The sequence below is a fragment of the Rattus rattus genome, chromosome X, assembly GCF_011064425.1.
Source record: "Rattus rattus isolate New Zealand chromosome X, Rrattus_CSIRO_v1, whole genome shotgun sequence".
NCBI lineage: Eukaryota > Metazoa > Chordata > Mammalia > Rodentia > Muridae > Rattus > Rattus rattus.
Window position 1 is genome coordinate 53194446 of NC_046172.1, and position 22853 is coordinate 53217298.

The 22853-nt window shown below is 45.4% G+C and overlaps 1 protein-coding gene across 1 annotated transcript; it reads left to right on the forward strand.

Moving 5' to 3' along the window:
* The first annotated feature begins 383 nt into the window (after positions 1–383).
* Amer1 (APC membrane recruitment protein 1) lies at positions 384–20976 on the forward strand. Its single transcript, XM_032889914.1, has 2 exons — positions 384–613; positions 12750–20976. Exon 2 carries the CDS (start codon positions 12841–12843, stop codon positions 16174–16176), a length of 3336 nt encoding a protein of 1111 aa, XP_032745805.1. The 5' UTR covers positions 384–613; positions 12750–12840; the 3' UTR covers positions 16177–20976.
* The last annotated feature ends 1877 nt before the right edge of the window (positions 20977–22853 follow it).

The following is a 22853-nucleotide window of genomic DNA, read 5'->3' on the forward strand; positions in this document are numbered from 1 at the left end:
CACAATCCTTGGCTCCCCAATTCTCTGTCCCATTTCTCCTAGCTAGTCTCAAACTGTGTGGAGAAACTCTTTGGTAGCAACCCGGGAGCAGCAGCGCAAAAGCACCAGGCTATGGAATGGGGAATGTATGCAAAATCGAAACCGAGTTCCAAGAATCTGGCAAGTCCCATCTGGGCGGGACTAGCTCTGGGAGTCGGGTGTGTAGCCACGCCGAAACCCGCCCCGCGTGGGAGCGGAAGTGGGGAGCCCCTGCAAGGGGTTCGGCAACCTCTCCGCCTCCTGCCAATACCACGCCCGACTTATTTGCATTTAAAGAGAGAAGCACCAAGGAAAACAGTGGGCGGGAGAGGGCATGCCTTCCAACCGTGGTGATTGGACTGTACGCCTGCCAATCAGATCACGGACGTCCCACCCTATAACTGTGGAGTCCGGGGAGAAGGGGGTATGGGGGAGCTGCTCAGAGCCTGGAGAAGGGTAGTCGGGGCAGGAGACTGTTGTAGTCCTGGTGGCGGCTGCTGCAGGAGCAGTGGTGGCGGCGTTCTCAGCAGAGGTTCCAGCTCAGATCCCAGCAGCGCAGCAGACAATAACCGCGCTGGGAGCAGGACCTGGCAGGGTAAGCATTACGCACAGCTAGGAGCCATCCTGCTGAAGGTCTAGTGCATCCCCGCGTGCTCTGCTCTGGTCTCCTGGACTAGGGCATCCAGAGCCTGGCTGGTCGGAGTCCCAGCCTCTTGCTGGTCTTTCTTGGAACTCGCTTTGCGTACTGTCCAGCAAGGGGCCCAGCGGCCGTTAGTCTTTAGGGTACAGGCGACCGTGGCTGGGGGGTGGGGTGGGAGGGCCGGAAGGCGGGCGGACTATCCTGGGCTACGCCTCTAGGTTGTAATGGGAAGCTGGGATGGGCCCACACGTGCTGTTGCGTGGTTCCGGGAAGGGCGCCGCTAGCTAGCACCCCAAGAATGCATTTGCAGGCCGGGAACTCCTTAGCTTTGTTTGTAGTGCATTTGCTGGAACAGCTGTTAGGCCGGTGCTGCTCACCCGCGAGGCCTTGCTGTGGCCCCTCCCCTCTGCGGTGCATCTCCTATGTCTCTCCTCTGCAGAGGAAGCTGGCGCGCTCGTTTACGGCCAGACTTAGACTGGCTTTAGGGTGGATTAAGATATCCAGTCTGTTCCTGCTCAAGGGAGCACAGTTGGGTTTCTGAACTTCCCACTTATCCTGGAACCTTGGTCCTGTGGTCCCAATGAGCCGCACCCCCTCCTGGGCCTCCAGTTTCTCGTTTGGCTTCCACCCCCATTGCAGGCAGGCTGGACTAGGAGCTCTTACTGGTCCTTGGGTTAGAGCTGCAAGGCCGCTTTGTTGCCGCCCCACCCCCTACGCGCCTCTTTTTCCCTTGTAGGGCATAGGGCGCGTTTTTTTTCTCTAGCCTTCGGTTTAAAATAGCAATAGGCACAATATTGTAGGGGATTTCCGCGCTAGAGTCGGAGGGGCTGTCGTTGTAGTAAAGAACAAACGGTGTATGTAAGGTAGACAAATCCTACAACTTCTCAGTTACTTAAAATACCCAGCCTGCCAGACTGCTGTCATTGTCTGCTGCAGACACCTCTGACACTGGTGACCGCCCAAAGGCGTGACTTCTCCTGAGCTCCCCTTTGAGGGGCTAAGCTTGCCAGATGAGCCATGAGAGGCAGAGGCAGCAGCAGGACTAATAGAGCAGAACCATCCTCCCTGTCACTGGACTCGCCTTGAGAGAAGTCTAGACAGTCCGCATACAAACATCTTCTGCGTCTCTGGTTGGCTGCCTCAGTAGCACTGGTATGGACTGGACCCAGGGCACTGCGTTGTTGGACTTTCTGTCCTACCAGTGGAGATTCCAACAAAGCCCATTCCCTCGAGTGCCGTACTCTGTGCACCGCTCTGGACCAGTAAGGCATTCCTGAAGAATAAGAGAGGGGATTTGACTAAGGGATTTGCAGGCTGGACATCTTTATAATGGGGCATTGAGACCCAGTAAATAAATCTCTTGTTTGGTAACGTTAACACGGAACCTTTTTTCTTTATATTAGCCAGGATTGTGGATACCAACCACATTATTGTCACCCCTACCTAAACTGACCAGACATCAACATAAGCCTCTACTTCAGCTGGTATTTTATTTCCCACTTCTGGCTCTCTCCTGCCTTTACTTCAGTCCAGCAGCTATTTTTCCAGCACTCAAACACTCAGACTACACCTGTCCAAGTCCCTCCCTTTCAGGCACCAATTCTCAACCAACTTTCCCTTTTGTGGCATTTCGGGCTGTTTCTTGATGACCAGACATCCTTCTTGGAACTCCTGTACAGTTAAGTTTCCCTGACTCTGCTTTGTTTCCCTAATCGAGATATCTAGGTTCTCTCAGAACCCTCATATGGGTAAATAAAACCTAGGCCCCAGCTACAATCCTCTTGGATCCTAGAATTATAAACTAGTTAATGAATGAATGTTCCAGAAGGACTTGCTGTCTTTGTAGAACTTTAGAAAAGACCTTTAACCTCGCAACTTGTGTTTATCCTAATTCATGAAACATAAAGTAAAGGTGCCTAAGGCTCAGATATGTGTATAATATGCCTAATGTGGGTGGAAAGAGTGATTGGGTTGCTACTCCACTGAAAATGAAAGTCATAATTAGTCCCCTCTATTATCAGGGTCTGGGCTGCTCAAACCCTGAGGCTCTGCATACCTTTGGTTGCTGATTCATGAGCCTACAGGCAAAGTGCCATGGAGAGATCTATATATGCAGTGGGGGTGTCTGTTGGAAAGCATCTGGGAAGTGCAGGAGTTTGGTAGAGAAAGAATAGACAGAATTAGAAATGAAAGGGAGTGGCCGGCAGGCAAGATGAATCTGGTTGAAATGGCATAGCTCAGAGGTGCAAAAGAGTTTAGGACCTACCTAGTGGTGGAAATTCCAAAACATCAGGCATTGGAATGGTGATCTAATATTTTTTAGGAGAAGAGCACTGGATCTGGGTGGGAGGGCACACGGTGAACCAACGATAAGAATGGAGGGGTTTGTGTTTGTTTGTTTTGGGGGTATTTGTATTGGGGGATTTGGGGTTTTGTTATGGTTTTGAGACAGGACCTCACTAGGTAGTCCCAGCAGTCGTGGAATTTGCTTTGTAGGCCAGTGCCTTTGAACTCATTGATATTCGCCAGTGTTGAATGCTAGGATTAAAGAGGTAGACCACCACCAGCCCAATAATGGAGTTTTTGAAAGAGTTTTAAAATGGGGTCTTAGAGATTGAAAGCGTCCTACAAGTCAGACAGGTAAAAGGCTAGCTCAAAGTTCTAAATAGCGGTGTGGGGAGGGGCATGCTATCACAAAAGGGAAATTTCACAGTGTAAAATTCCTTTTGACCTTTCATAGGTGTGGGGGGTGGGGAGGGAGGTGCACCTGGGCCTAAATACTTATTAGCTAAAAGCTAAAAAATATCTTTCAGGCCTCTTTTTCACTCCCCTTCTCTCAGCTACACAGGTCCTTGTGTGGACTAGCAGTTAAGACCCCTGTGGTCATAGATGTGCCCTAGAAAGCAAGCAAGGTACACAGCAATTTGAGGGGATGGCCTATTGCTCTTGCGTGTAACCCTTTATGTTGTGCCCCAAGGTCTCCAGGAAGCACCATTCAGTGCACATTTGATGAATTACTACTCCCTCCTGCCACTATCCCATTCCTTAAAAAGTGAAAGCTACCTGGGTTTATGTGGCAGTTGCATCCTGGGAACACTTTTTTTTTTTTTTTTTTTTGCCTCTCAGCAGATTAAGGCCTGCAGCATGCTGGGGGCTGGAAGTATCTGGAGAAGGGAGGTATTGGGGCACCTAAGAACTGTAATATTTGCACGCAAAGTGTATGGAAAAAATACCCCTGCTTCACTGGTCCACAGAAATAAAGGAGAGAAACAGCAGCAAGCTTTATCATTTCATGAGTTTACTTGTAGAACTGTTACTGTCTAGAGGTCTCGATCAGGTTTGTTTTCTCTGCCTGTTAAATAATTAAAAGGCAGGACAAATCTTAAACGTGCAGGTAGCAGTGAGAAAATTCTGAACACAGCAATCAGGAGCAGATAGAAACAGCAAGTAAAGAAATGCTTTTATTATGGGTGAGGAAACATATACAGACACACACACAGCAAGCATACGGAGGGAAAGACCCATCGCAAAATAGAGGGGTACTCAGGAAGTCATAGCTCAGTGGCTCCTTGGGGCTTGTTTTTGTTTGTTTGTTTGTTTGGTTGGTTGGTTGGTTGATTTTTCTTTTTGTTGTTGTTGCTGTTGTTGGGTTTTGTTTGTTTTGAGGTGGGTTATTTTTGTAAGTTTGTGAAGGGTCTTCCTTCCCTAATTTAGGATTGGTCAGTTTGAAGAAAACCAAGTGGCCAATTGACCCATAACTGTTGTGTAAACATGCCCTGATCTGGCCTTGAACTTGTTGAGCCAGTCCATCAGCAAGGGGCCCTCTACCTGGAGAAAAAAGCCTGCAAGGTTTTTGTTTTAAGCTCAGGTCTGGTCTGTCTCAGGTCTGGTGGGGATGAGGAAGAAGCTAGCCACATTGGAAGTTCACCATCTTTATCACCTAGCCATGGACCCCTCTCCCTGTCTCTTTGCCTATCAGGGAATATATGTAATTCCAAAATCCCAGTCCCTCAGAACCAAAGACAGAGAAAGGAGTTCTAGCTCTCTCACTCCCTCGCAGTTAGGCAGCCTGAAACTGAATAGGGAAACTCCGGGTGTTATCTTCTGAGTTCCTCTGTGCAAAGCCAGTTTAGGCAGATGAACTAGATGATAAAGTTTTATCCCCAAGAGGAAGTATTTCCTAGCCTTTCTGAATAATGGAGCAGGTACAGCCTGTCTCTGATTTTGCTTTTGCTTGACTAGTACTGACACACTGCAGGGGCTATGCACACATAGCTCCTAATTTGGCAAAATATCTCTCTTGATGAGACTCGAAGGCAGGGGCAAGTAAGAAATGATCAGTGCTTCGACATCAGGAAGATCCTCAGGAGTGGGGTGTGGCTGATTATTAGAATCCTGACCCAGCACATATGAGGTACTGTGTGTGTTCACCCAGCACCAAAGAACAAACAACCCAACAATAAAACAGAAAAATAGAACTCATCAGGAAAGCTCTGTTTCAGGGCTGGGTTTTGGTGCCCTGACTTCTGAACTGAATAAGATCTTAATATATTTTTTGGAGCTGAGATTTTAGGATAGAGAAGTAAAGCTAAAAACTTGCAGTGGACATTTGGGAAAAGCAAATGTTGAAGGTCAGACAAAGGGGCTTGACTAGAAAGCTTGTATCCTCTTCAGAGGACTCTGGGTGGAGACTGAGTAAAAAGTAGAGAGAAGGTGCCTGGACTGCAAGCAGCCTCATCAAAAGAGCCCATTATGTAGTATCTGCTCCATGCATAGTAATCAGCTTGCTTTGCTCTAATCGCCTTTTAATCCATAACCACCATCTTGCGCTGGGTAGGTATTTTTTTCTTCACACACAAGGCACTTCTGTCTCAGAGAGATGCTTTCTCAAACAGTTCTGCCTGAAAGGGCTGAGAGTGCCATTCCAGCTTTAGGCTGGCAAAGTTCAGCTCAGTTAGAGTCCAACTGAACCAGCATCCCAAGCACCTGCTCCGTGGGAAATGCAGTGACTATGAGACAGAGTCCTTGTGACAGAACTAAGTGGACAGACTGACGTCTGCCAGAAGGACATCAGCAAGGATACACGGGTGAGCAAGGCAGCTGAAGACAGAGGGAATCGAGGCAGGGATAGAAGCCAGGTTTGGGATTTGTGGATCATCTGGAACTGATGAGTTGTTTTCTACAAAGGAGGGATTCCACAGCAGGAATGCTGCAAATTAGGAAAGAGTGGTATAGGAGTGGGTAAGAGGGACTCTTTCTACCACTTCCACTGTTCCACCAAAAGGATCCAAACCAGAAGCGCTTCTTTCACACCACGAACATTTTGACCTCGGGTCTTGTTTATGGGTACCAGTAATGTACTACTACTTGAGGACCAGATAATCTCAGAGGTCATTATGTTTAAGTAGTTCAAACTTTTCAAAATTGTCCACTGTCACCTTTCCCTTTCAGTCTTTTTTTTTTTTATACCTTAAACTTCTCTTCCAAGGAAACAAATCAGAAGCTATGTCCAGTAATTTACAGGAGTGGTGATAGCATTGTTGATTAGGGAAGAGGTCACCAGCTGACTAGACAGCACCTGAATACTCAAGTCAGCAGTGGGGGTTGTTTTTTGAAAGCAGCAGTAGACAAGCAATCCTTCAGGAAAAGTTAAACTGAGCTGGGACAGGGTGGACTAAGGAAAGGAAATGACACCTATTCACCAGCTATTCACCAGTATAAAGGAAACCTTCACATTTCTCCCAGCCCAATATTTTGGCCCAATATTTAAAAAATATGTTTTACTGGTTCTTTGAAAATTTTCTAAGTGTGTTTCAACCATATTCACACCCCTCCTAATTCTTTAATGGGGGCCCTGCACAGTAGAGCAGAGTATCATGGAAGTGAAATTCAAAAGGCCTCAAAGCTACTCGGATTCTGTCATAATCCCATTAGAGACCTTAGACAAATCTTACCCCAAGTCTGGGCACAATTTTCTTTTCTGCAACAAGGCTTCGCCATATGACAGTAGCAGAGATTAATGGGGTACGGGGAAGAAATAGTGGGAATGGTGAATAGGGCATGTCTTGTATACTGATAGGTACCAAAGTGGTTGGAGGGTGCCTGTTAACTGCATTTCTGTTGATTGTGGCACTTTTAGCTCAGTTTAAAATGTTGATCTTTCTGGTTTGGACTAAGGATCCTATCTAGAATCTACCAGATGATCTAACATTGTTAGCTCCCTGAACATTAAAAGTTGGTCTAATGAACAAGTAAGGCTTCCTGTGGGGTAACTATAAAATCACCATAATGTTTATTTAGGGGAAACTGGAAAGGTTTCAGAGATCCCTGTAAAGCTTTTGAGAACACCCTAGTCAACCCTGACTGGGGTCGATTGACTGCTAGAAATTGTCCGGCCATACATTGTTGGAATAAACATCAATACAATCTGCCATAACATTTGAGCTTCTGCTGTGCAGTGAATTTTATTTTGTACTTCACATGCATTGGTTTTGTTCCTCCAATAGTCTCAATAAGTAGACATTCTCAATAGCCCCATTTCACAATTCAGGACATTGAGGGTCAGACAGGTTGGGTAACTTGCTGAATTCTCCCTGTGTGGCATAGCTAATTCCAGTGAAGAACTGCCTGGCTCTCTAAAGGGAGGACACTCAGCATTCTTACATCTTCCTTACCCCCTCTCCATTAACACACTGGGGGAGTGGATAAATTAAGAGTGGGCCTGTCTTCACAAATACTGCTTGGAATGAGTCTGGAAACTATAATGGGTAAGGCCATGCCTCTGAAGCTGTACCCTGGGTTCTTCTCTGAGCCCAGCCTTTCCCAAGTTTATTAAGCTGATCTCTTGAAGCTTGGCCAAGAGCAGAAAATGTAAAGGTTGGGCTAAAGCTGTTTTCTTCCTCAAGAGAAGGGTTTCAGACAGGTCTGTGGCTGTTCTACTTGGTTTTTGAGTGGAGGTCAAAGGAAAGCCATACTTCCTTAGGAGCCATCTCTTACTTCTCCCAGAGTGGACTGGGGTTGGTTCTTGGATATTGATGGTTCCATCATTTTCTACCATAGCCTGTTCTTTGCTGCAGTCACAGGACCGGGGCTGCAGCCTCTATCTGGGAATATCAAGTATCTTGGTAGGGTTCCCATCAGCCCATCTGAAAAACAGCCAGCCACACTGACTGAGAAATCTGAGTGTTGAGGAGCTCTGCATTTGGCAGGACCAGCTTCTTGGCAAGAGCCTAAGGAAAGCCAGTCCCAGCCTAAGGGAGCTTCGGTTTGTCCTTTGCTGTTTCTTTTGTTTTAGGCTCCAGTTCTATCTCCTGAAGAATTTCTTTTGCCCTAAGTCAAAGCAGAAGAGCCTGTTTTAGGACAGTTTGTGTACCACGATAGATTAATAAGGAGTGTGAAGAAGTCTTGAGGTAGAGATAGCTAAATAAGATCAGATTAGAGAGCTTCAAGCTCTAAAATACTTCTATTATACCCCTTCAGGCAAAGATGCTGTGAGCAGCTTTGAGGGGGTTGGGCATGGTTCTGGGAGGAAAAAAGCAAGAGAGAGATAATGAACTATAACATAGTTTAATCAAACTATAACATAGTTTCAAGATTGACCCTTGCTTAGCAAAAAGTAACTGGAGTCTGGCTAAGAGGGAGATCTACATTAGGGTGTTAGAAACTCGGCCCCAGGGTAAATGAGATATAGTCCATGGCCTCGGGCTTTGGAAGCTTTGGTGCAGCATGAAGTTTCCTGGTGATTCTTTTTTTTTTTCTTCAAACTATACAGTTTACATTTCTCCACCAAAGAAATGAGGACATTACTCTTTAATTTAGCCTCAGGCAAGTTCTTGTGACAAAGGCAAAATACAACCAGATTCTTTGCCGAAATTCCACAGAAGTCTCTAGTGTAGTTGCTACTGAAGTCTTTGCTTCCTGCTGAAGCATCTTGAGTCAGGCTTCTAGCACGGTCTCCAGGCTCAGCCCTAACGTTCAGCTCTGCTTACACCATTCAACTGCTTTTCAGTCCAAAGGTCAAAAAAATCCTCATTCAAAAAAAAAAAAAAAACCAAAAACAAAAAACCAAAAAAGTTTCTTTGGTTTATGGTTCCTGAAGTTTAGAATCCATAATGATTGGAATAGTATGGACAACACGAAGCAGGCACAGCCTGAACTTCACACATAAAGCAGAGACAACAGACTACAGATGGCATGGAGTTTTTCTCAGAGCCTTCCTCCAGTGACAAAACTTCCTCCAAGAAACTTATACCTCTTAAGCCTCCTCAAACACCACCACCATATGATAGTGTTCAGACATCTGAGTCTATGGGGGATAGTCTCATTCTAACCAGAACCGTTCCCTGGGCCTGATTGGTGTCTCCCGGCAGGTGAGGGGGCTGGCAGGATGTGGACTCTAGCCCTGTGACAAAGCCTATGACAGCTGATAATGTAGAGCAGCCGATCTCAGCCTGTGGGTCATGACTCCCTTGGGGGTCAAATGACCTTTCACAAGGGTTGTCTAAGACTATGGGAAAACACAGACATTCACATTATGATTCCTAAAAGTAGCAAATTACAGTTATGAAGTAGCAACAAAATAATTTTATGGTCGGTGGTCCCCACAACATGAAGAGCTGTGTGAAAGGTCATAGCATTAAGAAGGTTGAGAACCGATGTTGTAGAGAGTGGTGAAGAGTTGGTCTCTCCCCTCATATAGCACGCCCTGCAAGGGCCAAAGAGACTGGATGAGGGCATTGAGTTTGTAATCATCATTGCCACGAACTGTTTGATTCCATCAGAATGAGTCCCTTTTTGATGGATAAGAACACATACCCCATCTAGATTACTGCTATTTCCATTCACAACTGCTTGACAAAGTCCAGACTGAAGCTTCTTCCTCTTAAAAGCCTCTTTACCTTCCATTTTTTCTTTTTTCTATCATAAATCTATGAATCTATGTGGCAGTGTATCTGTCTTTCTATTTATCTCCAACCTACTATCTGTTCTTTGAGAATTTCATATATGTCTAAAGTGATTTTGACTATACCCACCTATCATTCCCCTCTCCTCCTCTAGACCCACCTTCCATCTCCCTTACAGCTTCATTCACTCTTCTTTATTTTCTATCACAGTGAATCCAATTAGTGACACCATGTGTGTGGATATAGGGTTATCCACTGGAACATAGGCAACACACTAGAGCCAAGACTTCTGAAGAAAGTTTCGACTCTCCCTCCCCACAGCAGCCATCATTACCCGCCAGTAGCTCTTCATGTAGGCAAAGGGGTTCTCGAGTTCTCTACCAATCCATGCTGACATTTTGGCTAGCTTGATCTACCGTAGGTCTTGCACATACAGTCACAGATGCTGAGAGGTCATCAGTGCAGTACTCTTATATATCCAGGAAAGATTTCACAATATCCTTCCATTATCTCTTGTTCTTACAGTACTTCTGCCCCATTGTCCTTGATGAACCCTGAGTTTTGGGGTGGAAGGCATGATACAGAATTTTCTTGAGGAATGAGTACTCCACAGTATCTCATTAATCACTGTCTACTACAATAATTAGCTCTGATGGGGTTTGAGAGCTGCACTGATGTGTAAGTATAAAGTACTTGGAAAACAGTTTGGTAGTAAATCTGTATAGCAAAATAATAGTAGTAGGTTTTCTCCTAGGGTCTGTAATCTCTCCAGCTGTGGGTTTTGGGACAAGGCAGCTTTTCTGAGCCCAGGGAGTATGTTTTACCTTTTAATTTTATCTAAAGACTCATTAACAAAATATAAAGACTAGCACTCCATTACTTAGTTTGAAATAACAAGACATCTTTAATCCCAGCTCTAGGAGGGAGAGGCACAAAAATCTCCTTGAGTTCTAGGCCATCTTGGTCTACATGACAAACTCTAGGAGAGCCAGGACTATGTAGAGAAACCCTATCTCAAAAAAATAAATAAATCAATAAAACAAAAAAATCCCCAAACAAACAAACAAAAACAAATAACAGACTATTCTTTGAAAGCCTACCTTATGCTGCATCTTCAAACTTCTGTAGGTGATTCCCTCCCTACTAGCCTGTAAGCTCTCTAAAGCTAGGACTCAAGATTTCCACTTCTTGGTATGGCCTAATGCACCAACGTGAGTGTCTGTCACTTACTGAATGTTCAGAGAGATTAATTTATAAATTCCACACCAGAAAATACAATTTCACATATAACTTCACAGCTGCCACCCCCATCCCCAATGTCATAATGGTAATCGTGTTAGTAATTTCAAGGCTGAGGTGAGTAGATTAATACTATGAAAAGTAAGGAATTCAGATATATGCTGGGCCCATATTTTCACTATAACATGAGGCCCAGAATTCTAGGTAGTCGCATGCTTAGTGGTGAGGGTACTGTCTGTTTATTAGAGAGCTGAGTGTGGAGAATGTAATGTCAAGATATATTGCACAGAGAAGTGCATAACCTGATAAAATAGTACTTTAAATCTCTGCACTGGGAAGATCGGATGAATTTTTCTCTTATATTCATTACTCTGTCTGGAGGATATGACTCTGCTTGTTTAGCAAAGCACTGGAACTCGGTTTACTCTGATGATTTAGATGTGTCAAACTAAGTGAGGCACCGGGCACAAAACTGGAAGCTAGAAGCCTAGGTAGTAGGAAAGGTTCGTCTAGTGAAATCACAGGTAGAGTTGCTGGTTTCTTTTCATCCCCAGTGCTGGACTACATTATTGTACGGAAGATAACAGTGTGAATCTCCTTAATGTGGCGTTCATTCACTAGACTAGTGTTCTGGCCAGCAGTTCCTGGGAATGCTGCAGTCTCACTCTCTCCCTTCCCTTCCTGTTTCTAGCGTCTCGATCTCTCAAGCCCAAGAGCTGTTCTGTCTCCCTTTGCCACCCTAGATCTACAAAGACAGTTCAGAGGAGGGCAGGGCTTTCTAAGAAGGGATGACTGGATTTCTGCAGGCTAATCACTAGTTTAAATGCCAGATGTTTACTGTCAGTGGAAAACACCAGACTTGTCAGGAATCAAGGGAATGATGAGATGTGTTGGTGTAGAAGGTGGTTAGCCCTTCTTTTTATTCCAGCTCTATTGACATTGGGACTCGGTAGCCTTACCCAGAATTTTGCAGCTTTTACCACGTTTACATACTTAAATATTTCTTATACTAGGAGCATGAATCATATACGGTTGTGCGTTCTCAAGTTCCTCTTCTAGATAGCAACCTAGATGGGGACCAAGAAATTGAGAGAAACAAAGTAGAAGAAAAAATTTGCCTTACAGTTCTACAGTAGAATCTGGTGGTTCTGCATGCCAGGAACAGTTAATAGAGATTCTGGTCTAGACCTACCCCTCACATAGTCTCTACAAGGGATTTACTTACAGAGGTAGATGTTGGTAAGCTTTTTAGACAGAGGATACAGAAGCCAGGAGGATATTTTTTCTGAGACTGCCATGTCATTTTGCCAGTCCTACATTACAGCCCTGCTCTGCAACTCAATGTTGTTCCTTCTCTGGTGTTCCAAAGGTTTGGCCATTGTCCTAGGGGCAATTAAGAGAACCACTAGACAGAAGATAAAGCTGTAGATACACTTGTCTTCTCAGCTCTCAGAAAAATGTTAGTGATAGTACAGGTTAATGTTCAACTAAGGCCTGGAGCCCCATGAAGACTCAATGAGCAACTTTCCCCACACAATTTCAAACTTCAGTGATGTTAAAAAGCAACCTCTCTACTCCTTTCCTGACCCCAACCTGATAACTGATAAGCTTCCTTACAGACAATAGCCTAGTTCGGCTTTTACACACCTACAATTGCTTCTGCCAAATCCTGCTCTGTACTTAAAACAACTTAAAGGGAGTGGAGTAGTAAGGGGGTAGCTAATGATAGCCGCCTGTTGCTCCTTGTAGGGTTTTAACTGCCCCAGGGCCCAGAAGACGCTAGACCAGCAAACCAAACATTGAAATAGATGAAGGTTTTCCCAATGTTCATTTCTTTTCTCTCTGTTCCCATTCGATCCTTAGACAAAAAGCACCCATAAAGACAAGCCCAGCCTGTATATTTGCTCACCAGTATCTGTCTCTGTGTTTGTCTCTCTTATCTCCTTCAGACCCCACTGTGATGCTTCCTGACTGATGATGTTATAAGTGTGCCTGGAATCCAAAGGCAGCGTTTCCAGTTGGAGAGTTCTCTTCATCATCATGGAGATTCAACAGGATGAAACAGTTCAAATCAAGAGGACATCAACTTCCAGCGATGCCCAAGATCAGGGAGCTGAGAAGGGAGCCAAGAATAAGACAGCTGAGACAACAGAAGGATCAACATCAGAGCCACCCTTATCAGGCCCAGGTAGGCTGAAGAAAACTGCCATGAAACTCTTTGGTGGCAAGAAGGGAATCTGTACTCTGCCTAGTTTCTTTGGGGGTGGACGAAGCAAAGGTTCTGGGAAAGGCAGCTCCAAGAAGGGTCTAAACAAGAGTAAGACCCACGATGGTCTGAGTGAATCATCTCATGGCACTGAAGATGCTGTTGTTGAAGAAACAGAGCTCTCTACACCTTTGTCCAAGTCACCTTCTCAATTTCCTAGCTCCCAGAGTGCCCATGGAGCTTTGGAGATAGGCTCTAGACATAAGACATCTGTGACTGAAGCTGTAGAGAAAGCTGGAGTTGAGAAAGTACCCTCCGTGCACAAGCCGAAGAAAGGCCTAAAAGGCTTTTTAAACAGTATCCGCCGTCACCGAAAGAGCAAGGTTTCTGGGGCTGACCAAAGTGGGCTAGGGGCCAAGGAACTTGAGGGGACAAGAACCATGTCTCAAGAGCATGTGAGTTCAATCTCTCTGCCCAGCTCTGAGGAGATATTCCGAGATGCTATAAAGGAAAATGCCAAACCCCAGGATGCCCCTGGACCAAAAATGTCTCCAGCAAGAGAACATTTTTCACCAACTACTGAGAAGACAGCTTGTAAAAATCCAGAAAAACTTACAATGACCTGTGCCTCAGAGTTCATGCAGCCCAAGCCTATTCTTGAAGCTAGTAGTCTAGAAGAACCCCACACTTCAGAAACAGAAGGAAAAGTGGTGACAGGAGATGCAAACCCACCCAATGGCCCGGTTGGGGATCAGCTAAGCCTCTTGTTTGGGGATGTTACATCCCTGAAAAGCTTTGACTCGCTGACAGGTTGTGGTGACATTATAGCAGAACAGGACATGGACAGTATGACAGATAGCATGGCCTCTGGTGGCCAGAGGGCCAACCGAGATGGGACCAAGCGAAGTTCCTGCTTGGTGACCTACCAAGGAGGTGGGGAGGAAATGGCCTTGCCAGATGACGATGACAATGAAGAGGAAGAAGAAGAGGATGAGGAGGTAGAATTAGAGGAGGAGGAAGAGGAGGTCAAGGATGGGGAGGAAGATGATGACTTAGAGTATCTGTGGGCAAGTGCCCAGATATACCCAAGATTTAATATGAACCTGGGCTATCATACTGCTATGTCTCCCAGCCACCAGGGCTACATGCTTCTTGACCCAGTTCAGTCTTATCCTAACCTAGGCCTGGGAGAACTTTTGACACCTCAGAGTGACCAGCAAGAGTCTGCTCCCAATAGTGATGAAGGTTATTATGACTCTACCACACCAGGATTTGAAGATGATTCAGGTGAGGCCCTGGGGCTTGTCCATAGGGATTGTCTACCCAGAGACAGCTATAGTGGTGATGCTCTTTATGAGTTCTATGAGCCAGATGACAGTCTTGAGCACTCCCCACCTGGGGATGACTGCCTTTATGACCTCCGTGGACGCAACTCAGAGATGTTGGATCCTTTCTTGAACTTGGAGCCCTTTTCTTCTCGACCACCTGGGGCAATGGAAACGGAAGAAGAACGGCTGGTAACCATCCAGAAGCAGTTGCTGTACTGGGAACTTCGCCGGGAGCAGCGTGAGGCTCAAGAGGCATGTGCCAGAGAGGCTCATGCCAGAGAAGCTTATTCTCGAGACACCCACACTCGGGAATCTTACGGCAAAAATACCCGAGCCCGAGAAACCCAAGCCCTAGAGGTTCATTCTCAAGAGGGTCGAGTCCAAGAGACCAAAGTACGGCAGGAGAAGCCTGCCTTGGAATATCAGATGAGGCCATTAGGCCCCTCGGTGATGGGCCTGGTGGCAGGGACACCAGGAGGTTCTCAGACTTCACACCGGGGAACCACTTCAGCTTTCCCAGCTACTTCCAGTAGTGAACCAGACTGGCGGGATTTCCGTCCTCTGGAGAAGCGTTTTGAGGGGACTTGCTCCAAAAAAGATCAAAGTACTTGTTTAATGCAGCTCTTTCAGAGTGATGCCATGTTTGAACCAGACATGCAAGAAGCAAATTTCGGAGGCTCTCCCAGGAAGGCCTACCCTAGTTACTCACCCCCTGAAGAGCCAGAGGAAGAGGAAGATGAGAAAGAAGGGAATGCCACTGTGAGTTTTTCACAGGCCCTAGTAGAGTTTACCAGCAATGGAAACCTTTTTACCAGCATGTCCTACAGCTCTGATTCTGACTCGTCCTTCACTCAAAATCTCCCTGAGTTGCCCCCCATGGTCACCTTTGACATTGCTGATGTGGAACGGGATGGAGAAGGCAAGTGTGAAGAGAATCCTGAGTTCAACAATGATGAAGATCTTACGGCCTCCTTGGAAGCTTTTGAGCTGGGTTATTACCACAAACATGCCTTCAACAGCTATCACAGCCGGTTCTACCAAGGCCTGCCCTGGGGTGTTAGCAGCCTCCCTCGATACTTAGGACTCCCGGGTGTACATCCTCGACCTCCACCCGCTGCAATGGCACTCAATAGAAGAAGCCGTTCCCTTGACAATGCAGAGACCCTGGAGCTGGAGCTCTCTAGTTCTCACCTAGCCCAGGGTTATGTGGAGTCTGATGAGCTACAGGACCACCAGGAAGATTCAGATGAAGAAGGTGAAGAAGAGGAAGGAGAATGGGGCCGGGACAGCCCCTTGTCTCTCTACACTGAACCTCCAGGGGTCTATGACTGGCCACCCTGGGCTCACTGTCCTCTTCCAGTGGGACCAGGTCTTGCTTGGCTAAGCCCTAATCAGTTGGATGAGCCTTTCAATCAGTCTTCATATGTGCAAGCAACCTGTTGTGTACCTCCTGTGGCAATGTCAGTGCCAGGAAGAGCACCTGGAGACTCTGCGTCTCAGCCAGCTCGACCTTCACACCTACCCCTGCCCATGGGTCCTTGCTATAACCTTCAATCACAGGCCTCCCAGAGTGGGAGGGCCAGGCCTCGGGATGTACTGCTGCCTGTAGATGAGCCCAGTTGCTCCTCCATTTCTGGAGCCAACTCTCTGTCTCAAGCCAAGCCTGTAGGCATCACCCATGGTATCCCTCAGCTGCCCAGGGTACGGCCTGAACCCCTTCAGCTTCAACCCAATCACTACCGAGCTTCCAACCTTGACCTTTCAAAGGAGAGGGGTGAACAAGGTGCCTCTCTCTCTACCAGCTACTCCTCCACTGCCATGAATGGAAACCTAGCCAAGTAGTCATCAATTCCAGCGTGGAGACCTGAGCATGTGAATGGGGGTCAGGGGTTGAGCAGAGGGGTGGGGGTGGGTAGTGCTGTTTCACTTGAAAATCCTTTTGGCCAAGATCAACTCCTCTGAGTTTTCACTTTGCACACCTTCCTCTGCCATCTTTGGCCAGGTTCAGCTCAAGTACATCTGCCCAGGGAGGCTGCTGCTTCTGTGCTCCAGTTTTTGCTTTGGAGTTTCTTCTAACCTGTACAGGGCTTGGGATGCATCCTTACTGCAGGCTGAACCCCTCTTCTCTGGTCCCTTGTTGACTAATGAACCACTGATGAGCAGCCTAGTTTTTGCACTGACTCTCACCCAGAGATGGGAGGCTTGCTGGCTATTAGCAATATAAAGTTATGGTACATATCCTTCCTAACCCCATTCCTCTCCAGCACATCAAATGACTATAACCTGTTTATCCCAGTTAGTTATGTTTAGAGTGGGTCAAGTAGCATGTGTCTCGCTCCCTGTTGCTGTGGACTTTGGTATCACAACTAGATGATGTCCTTTTAACCTGGCCTGTCATAGTCTAGATTGAAGACAAAAAACACTAGTCCTCATAATGGAGTGATTAAATCTGTCCATATTCAAGCAGAATACAAAGGTAGATAGATCATGGAAAGTGTTGTGAGGTCTTGAGCTGTGGAATAATAATAATAATATATCTTGTTTGTTTCCTAAGCCTATAGCTGTTGCAGGCCCTTTAGATCTTCCCTTTCCTGTAACTGAAAATTCCATAATCTCATCACAAGGAATGTAGTCTCTTAAATGAGACGAGGGAAGAGAAGCCACCTAAATTGGCCTTGACTCCATAGAGCATTGGGTGTTGTGGGATGCAAAGGAGGAAAACAGAAAGCTAGATTCTAGACACCAAGAAGGGACCTCAGACTTTGGAACTTGAAGCAACTCAGCTTAAGAGGGAAAATGTTCCCCACCCTTCCTCCCAAACCAAAAAAGGAATCAATAAACCCTTGCCCACCCCTTTGTGAAGTGGTTCCAAGCTTGTCTAAGACAGGATGCTAAAGGCATCTCACCTGTTGCAGGCACGCTAAAAAGCTTTCATCTTCCAGTTAGCCAAGTTCTTAGTATTATCCAAGGACCAGGCTTCTTGAGAGGAAAGATTGTAATGTGTCCTTGCTCTGCCAAGCTAAAGGACTGATTTGCATGGCAGTTGCAATCCTTTCTGAAATGAACAGCACCCTCCCTTCTCTTGCATCCATGCAGCTTTTTTTCTATTTTGTTTTGTTTTCGGACAAGGTCCCACATTGTAGTCCTCTCTAGCCTGGAACTCACCATGTAGACCAGGAAGGCTTCTAAGTCACAGAGATCCACCTGCCTCTGCCTCCTACCAAGCCCAGTCTAGAAGTTGGAAACACCAGGGAAGAGCTTGGTGTCAGGAAGACATTGTGACAGGCTTATCTTGACCAGGCTCAACATTTCCTTAACCATCTATATGAGACAGTTTCTTTAAAATTCTCCATCAGGTCCGGCATGGAGGTATGTGCCTTTTATCCCAACACTCGGAAGGAAGAGGCAATTGATGTTCTATGAGTTTGAGGCTAGCCTGGTCTACATAGTGAGTTCTAGGCCAGTTAGGGCTACATAGCAAGAAAAGACCTTGTTTTTAAAAGATTTCTTTATTGGAAATGCCATATGAAATATTTTGGGGATGGATATGTTGATCTAAGTTAGAACTTTTTTATCTTCTGCCCATGTCCCTCTTTTCACCTCAGAGCCATCTTCACATCTCCTAAGTGAAGATGTCAATAGGGCTCTTGCTGGAAATACGGCAATTTACCTTGAGAACAGATGCTGGTGGCCTTCTGAGTCAAGATTACTTTGTAGACATACTTTCTTTGCCAGGGGATATATTCATATTTGTCACAGTTTCTAAACTTGGGATTGGCCCTGTGCCTTTACCCCAAAAGAGAAGACTTGGTTGTAAAATCTAACCCCCTGGAAGTAACTACATAACTTTGCATGGCACCATCAGCAGAACCACCCCTCAAGGACCTCAGATAAGCTCTCTTGGATGACTTGGGCTACATCACGAAGTGCATCTCTTGTGGAACTGGATAATGAAAGAAAGTAAGAAAGGGCCTCCTCACCCCAACCACATTGTCCTAAGAGACACATGCCCAGATTTTAACCACTTGGCCTCTTACCAAAGCTGTTCTGGGAAGGTGAGGCTGAACTTGGCCTGGTTGGGTGGCAGGAAGTAAGCACCAAATGCCTTTACAACAGGAAAAAAAAACCCACACCTCTTGCCTGTTCAAGGTAGCTTGAGTTCCTGTTTACATTTGGCTGCCATCTACAGCAGGCAGTAGAGCTGTCAACAGCCTCCATAGCCCACTGGAGAAGGGCTAGCAGCCTGTTTTGGAAGAGGTAATCTACCTTTAACTGAGGGTTACCCCCAACAGTTCAGGAGGACAGCACAGTGCAATATCTCTGAAGGGACCTGCTATAACTCGGACATATTTTTGCTATACTTTGAAAATTTATACCTTAGAGTAGGACCTGGGGCAAAGTAGAAGGTTGTGGATTGGGTAACATCATTGCCTGCAAGTCCTTTCACTGACCTGGCTGCTAGCCTAGGGACAAAATATTTACAACCTGAAATGGGACAGCCAAGATGTCTACAGAAGCAGACTCCTTTTGAGTTTCTAAAGCAAACGCTAACTGCAGCCTAGAAGGGGAAGCAAGATTTGGCTGAGGACATATGGTGTTGGCAACATGGTTAACAATGGAATATGCAACTAATCTCCAGGTATCTGTCCAAACATGGACAAGTACTTCCTTGGCTGGCACCAAATATGCTACAAACTACCAGAAGTGCTGCTATTATGCTCACCCTAAGGCTGTGGCCAGATGAACCTCCTGTCTCCATTGTAGGTCATTGGACAATGCATTTGGATGTGACTTCAAGGGAAGATGTGCTGACAGAAGGAGGCTAGCTTCATCTTGTTACTCAGTACTACTACATATTGTCAGCTCTGATCCTGAAGATTTCTTGATAGCCCAGTTCATAGAGGACCAGTGACTGTGGGTATGGAAAGCCACCTAGCAGGCCTCTTCCGAAGCCAGGATGCCAATTACTTGGTGCTTTAGATTCTCCAAGGAAGCTCTACCTTGGGGATCATCTGGCTTTAGCTTAGATACCAGACCACAAGCCTCGTGGATAATGGTTTCAGTAAATGCCAGTGTCCCTCCTCTTAGTGCTATTTCAAGGAGGGAAGTAGCTTTCCACACTCAGAATGCTGGGTGCATGCTCTCATCCAGTGGCTTTTTCACCTGCACCAGTGCCACCACTGCCCTCAGCCCCTAGGCTCACTTGCTAGAGGGAGGCATGGGGGTTTACCAGGGATACTTCAAGTTTACCCATATGTATGTTGCATCCAAGTTGTTTTTAATATATATATATATAAATATATATATCAAAAGCCAATTATCTATTTTTATATTGTTTGCATTTTATATTCATGGAAACAATGTTTATCAATTGTTCTTTTCTGATATATTTTATTTTTAAGCGGTGCTGTTTACAGTTTTAAACAAAAAAATAGATGACATAAAAATTGCTGCTGCTCATGCAGAGGGATGTCATCTCAACTGTCTAGGGCCCTCCCTCTTTTCCCTCCCCCACCTGGCTGTGTCACACTATTCATTCTCTTTCCACATGGTAAGAACAGAAGATGCCCATGTACTGAAGACCAATACCAGGTAACTCAAGCATGTGGAACTTGGCAGACAGCATGTTTTCTAGCTTTAAGTTTTTTTTTCCTTTTGAACCCTTCTCTTGTGTAGACGTTTTAAAAGTACTCATGCTTCTTGACTTCTATTCTTTTCCTTTCTTTATTGTTTGTGCTTGTTTTTGCAAAGTATCATGCCCACATTGTGTGATTTGTTGTATTAAGTTTCTCCAAAGGAGCATTAGGGGCTCATTTAACACCAAGAGACTTGGGATGACAGATGACAATGCCATTTCAACCTCCAGGAATTGGTCATCTCCTCCGGGAAACCCTTGAATGGGACTTACCAGGAATTTAGTAGATTGCAACATTGTCCAGAAAAGGCATTAGGTGATTCCTTGGTCCCTCTTGCTATTTTGGGAGACTCTCTCCCCATCCTGCCTCCTCCTTCCCTTCCCTGTTCCAGCTCACAAGTGGATGGTACTTTTGGAAACCGAACTCTTGTCCTTTGATTGTAAGTCTTAGCCTTTAATGGCTGAGTTGGCTCTTTAACCAGGATGGCACTTTTGGGAATGGTGACTATTACAGTCATGGCTGGGTGGCCTGATCCACGGTTTCTCCATCCTGTAGTCATTCCAAAGAAGAAAATCCACATGGCATGTACATTTGTGAGGGTTGGGTCTATTAAGAGGGGGCTTTAATTATTTCTGTTACTATTGGTGCTTATTTTCCCTGCTGTATATGGGGGTGGGGAAGGGCTGGGGTATACCAGAAATGTATATTTAGATCATGTTAAATAAAATGGCTGGGGGAAGAAGAAAGATATTAGAAAGTGCAGTACATCCCCAGTCTAGGTCTAAGAGTTCTCTCTTCCGGTATAGAAAGGGGACTGTAGCTCTTTGCTGTGCCTGAACTTCCCTTCCCCATTCCTGAGACACCATGGAATCATCTGCATTGTGACCTCTCCATCCCTAGCACTCACTGGCATCTGGATATCTTAATACACTGCCTGTATGTTACAACATATATTTCATTTGCTGAATGCTAATAAACTTCTGTGCTCATGAGGGACCTCCAGTCACTAAAGTGTTTTCTTGTTGTTTGTTTCACAACAGCATTCGTGTGATCTATGGGCGATGGGTTTTCTCTTAAAGGGAAACTGTAAAAAAAAAACCAAGATATTAAGGGAGTCACTCAACAGGGGAAACAAGCCAAAGCTGAAATGAAATAAGAAGAAAGTCACGGGTTGGGGATTAGCTCAGTGGTAGAGCGCTTGCCTAGTAAGCGCAAGGCCCTGGGTTCGGTCCCCAGCTCCGAAAAAAAAAAAAAAAAGAAACTCACATATTTCATTCAACCTGTGCCGTGTATCCCAGTCAGTCTCATCACACCATCTACACTCTAAGACCTGTCCGTGAAGTATCTGGACATTGTCAGGGACTAATTTGCACTTCTGCAGTTAGTCTCAGGTCATGCTATCTCTCTCGAAAAGGATCACCATGGAAAAGATCCCTGGGTTCCCTTCTCAAACCAGCAAAGAAGCTAAGTGACCCCAGGATCATATGAATCAAGGAAAGTCAGAAGGAAATTAGGAGATAGAGAATATCATCTGAGGCAAGTGGGTATTTTACAGAACATTCTGTGTCCTGTGCTGCCAGTTAGGGAATGGTAGGTTTGGATGGCCAAGGGGTGGGTGTATGGAGCAAAAGCATTGCTGAAGTCTACCTAGTCTGATTGCATTCATTGGAAATTCACTGGCACTAAGATATCAAAAGTGGCCCAGGCCTCTGTGTTGTTTTTTGTGCCTCAATCAATTGATCATTGGTAATTTCCATCAGTACAGATTAAAATATTACACTGTGTCTGTAACCTACATGACTTTTTGTTTTGTGACAAGGTCTCACTAGCCTTGGCTCTTCTGGAACTTGCTATGTAGATAAGGCTAACCTCTACTCAGTATGTACCTGTGGCTACCCCCATAGTGCTAAGATTAAAGACATGCAACACCACACCCAGCATCCTATAGGATTTTTTTTTCAACTAAGTTGAACATTATTCCCTACACCAGAATTTCATTTGGCCTGAAGTAGGATTCTCTTACTATTTGTGTTGCCCACATGACTGGTATATTAGACCAGCAGACAAAATAGGTGGAAAACATGCTTCCATTTTTAGATAGACAGATGGTTGCCCTGGCTGTGCTCGCTTGGGAAGTCTTTTTCAAATGAAGACATAACTGTGGAAGGAATCTGCTAAACACACACACACACACACACACACACACACACACACGCACACACACAAACACAGTTTGAGAATGTCATACATGTGGCCCGTATTTTGGTCTCATTCACTTCTAGCTCATTTACTCCCAACTCCTCCCAGACCACATAACTCTCACTTTAGTCCACTCCACACCGTTCTGTGGTTTGAGAGCCGGGGTTATGCCTACATAGCAAGCTGCCTTTCTTCTATTTTCCTTTAGAACAAAAGTAGACAGATAAGGAGTCATGCTAAATAGGGACTGCTAAGGAAAAGCTGCTAACTTCCCACCGCTCTCCACAAGGAGGGGTCTTGGTTCTACTGATTATCCATGCCTCTGGATAAGTCCTAAGTTTTATCTAGACTACAAAATTTCTACAAGTTAGATTCAGCCAGAAAAATCAAGTAACTCAAGGGCATCAATTTCTAGTTTAAAATCTCCTCCATCACCTCTTCCTTCTTTAAGACCCTAAAAGGCATATGGACAGAGCATGTGATTTCATCAATGTTTTATGCACAAGAAATCAGGATATTGAAAAGAGATTTGCATATTTCACTGGACAGAATAGTGACTGCGGATCAGTGCCTTGCAGGCTGGAGTAGAAGACCAAGATCATTGCTAATAATTCTCTAAACACTGCATGAATAATATCATTGATACATTCCAGACACCAGACAATTTAACTACGTTTTCTCATG

Excerpts from the sequence above, each read along its gene's own strand:
- Amer1 (XM_032889914.1), top strand. The coding sequence starts at position 12,841 with ATGGAGATTCAACAGGATGAAACAGTTCAAATCAAGAGGACATCAACT.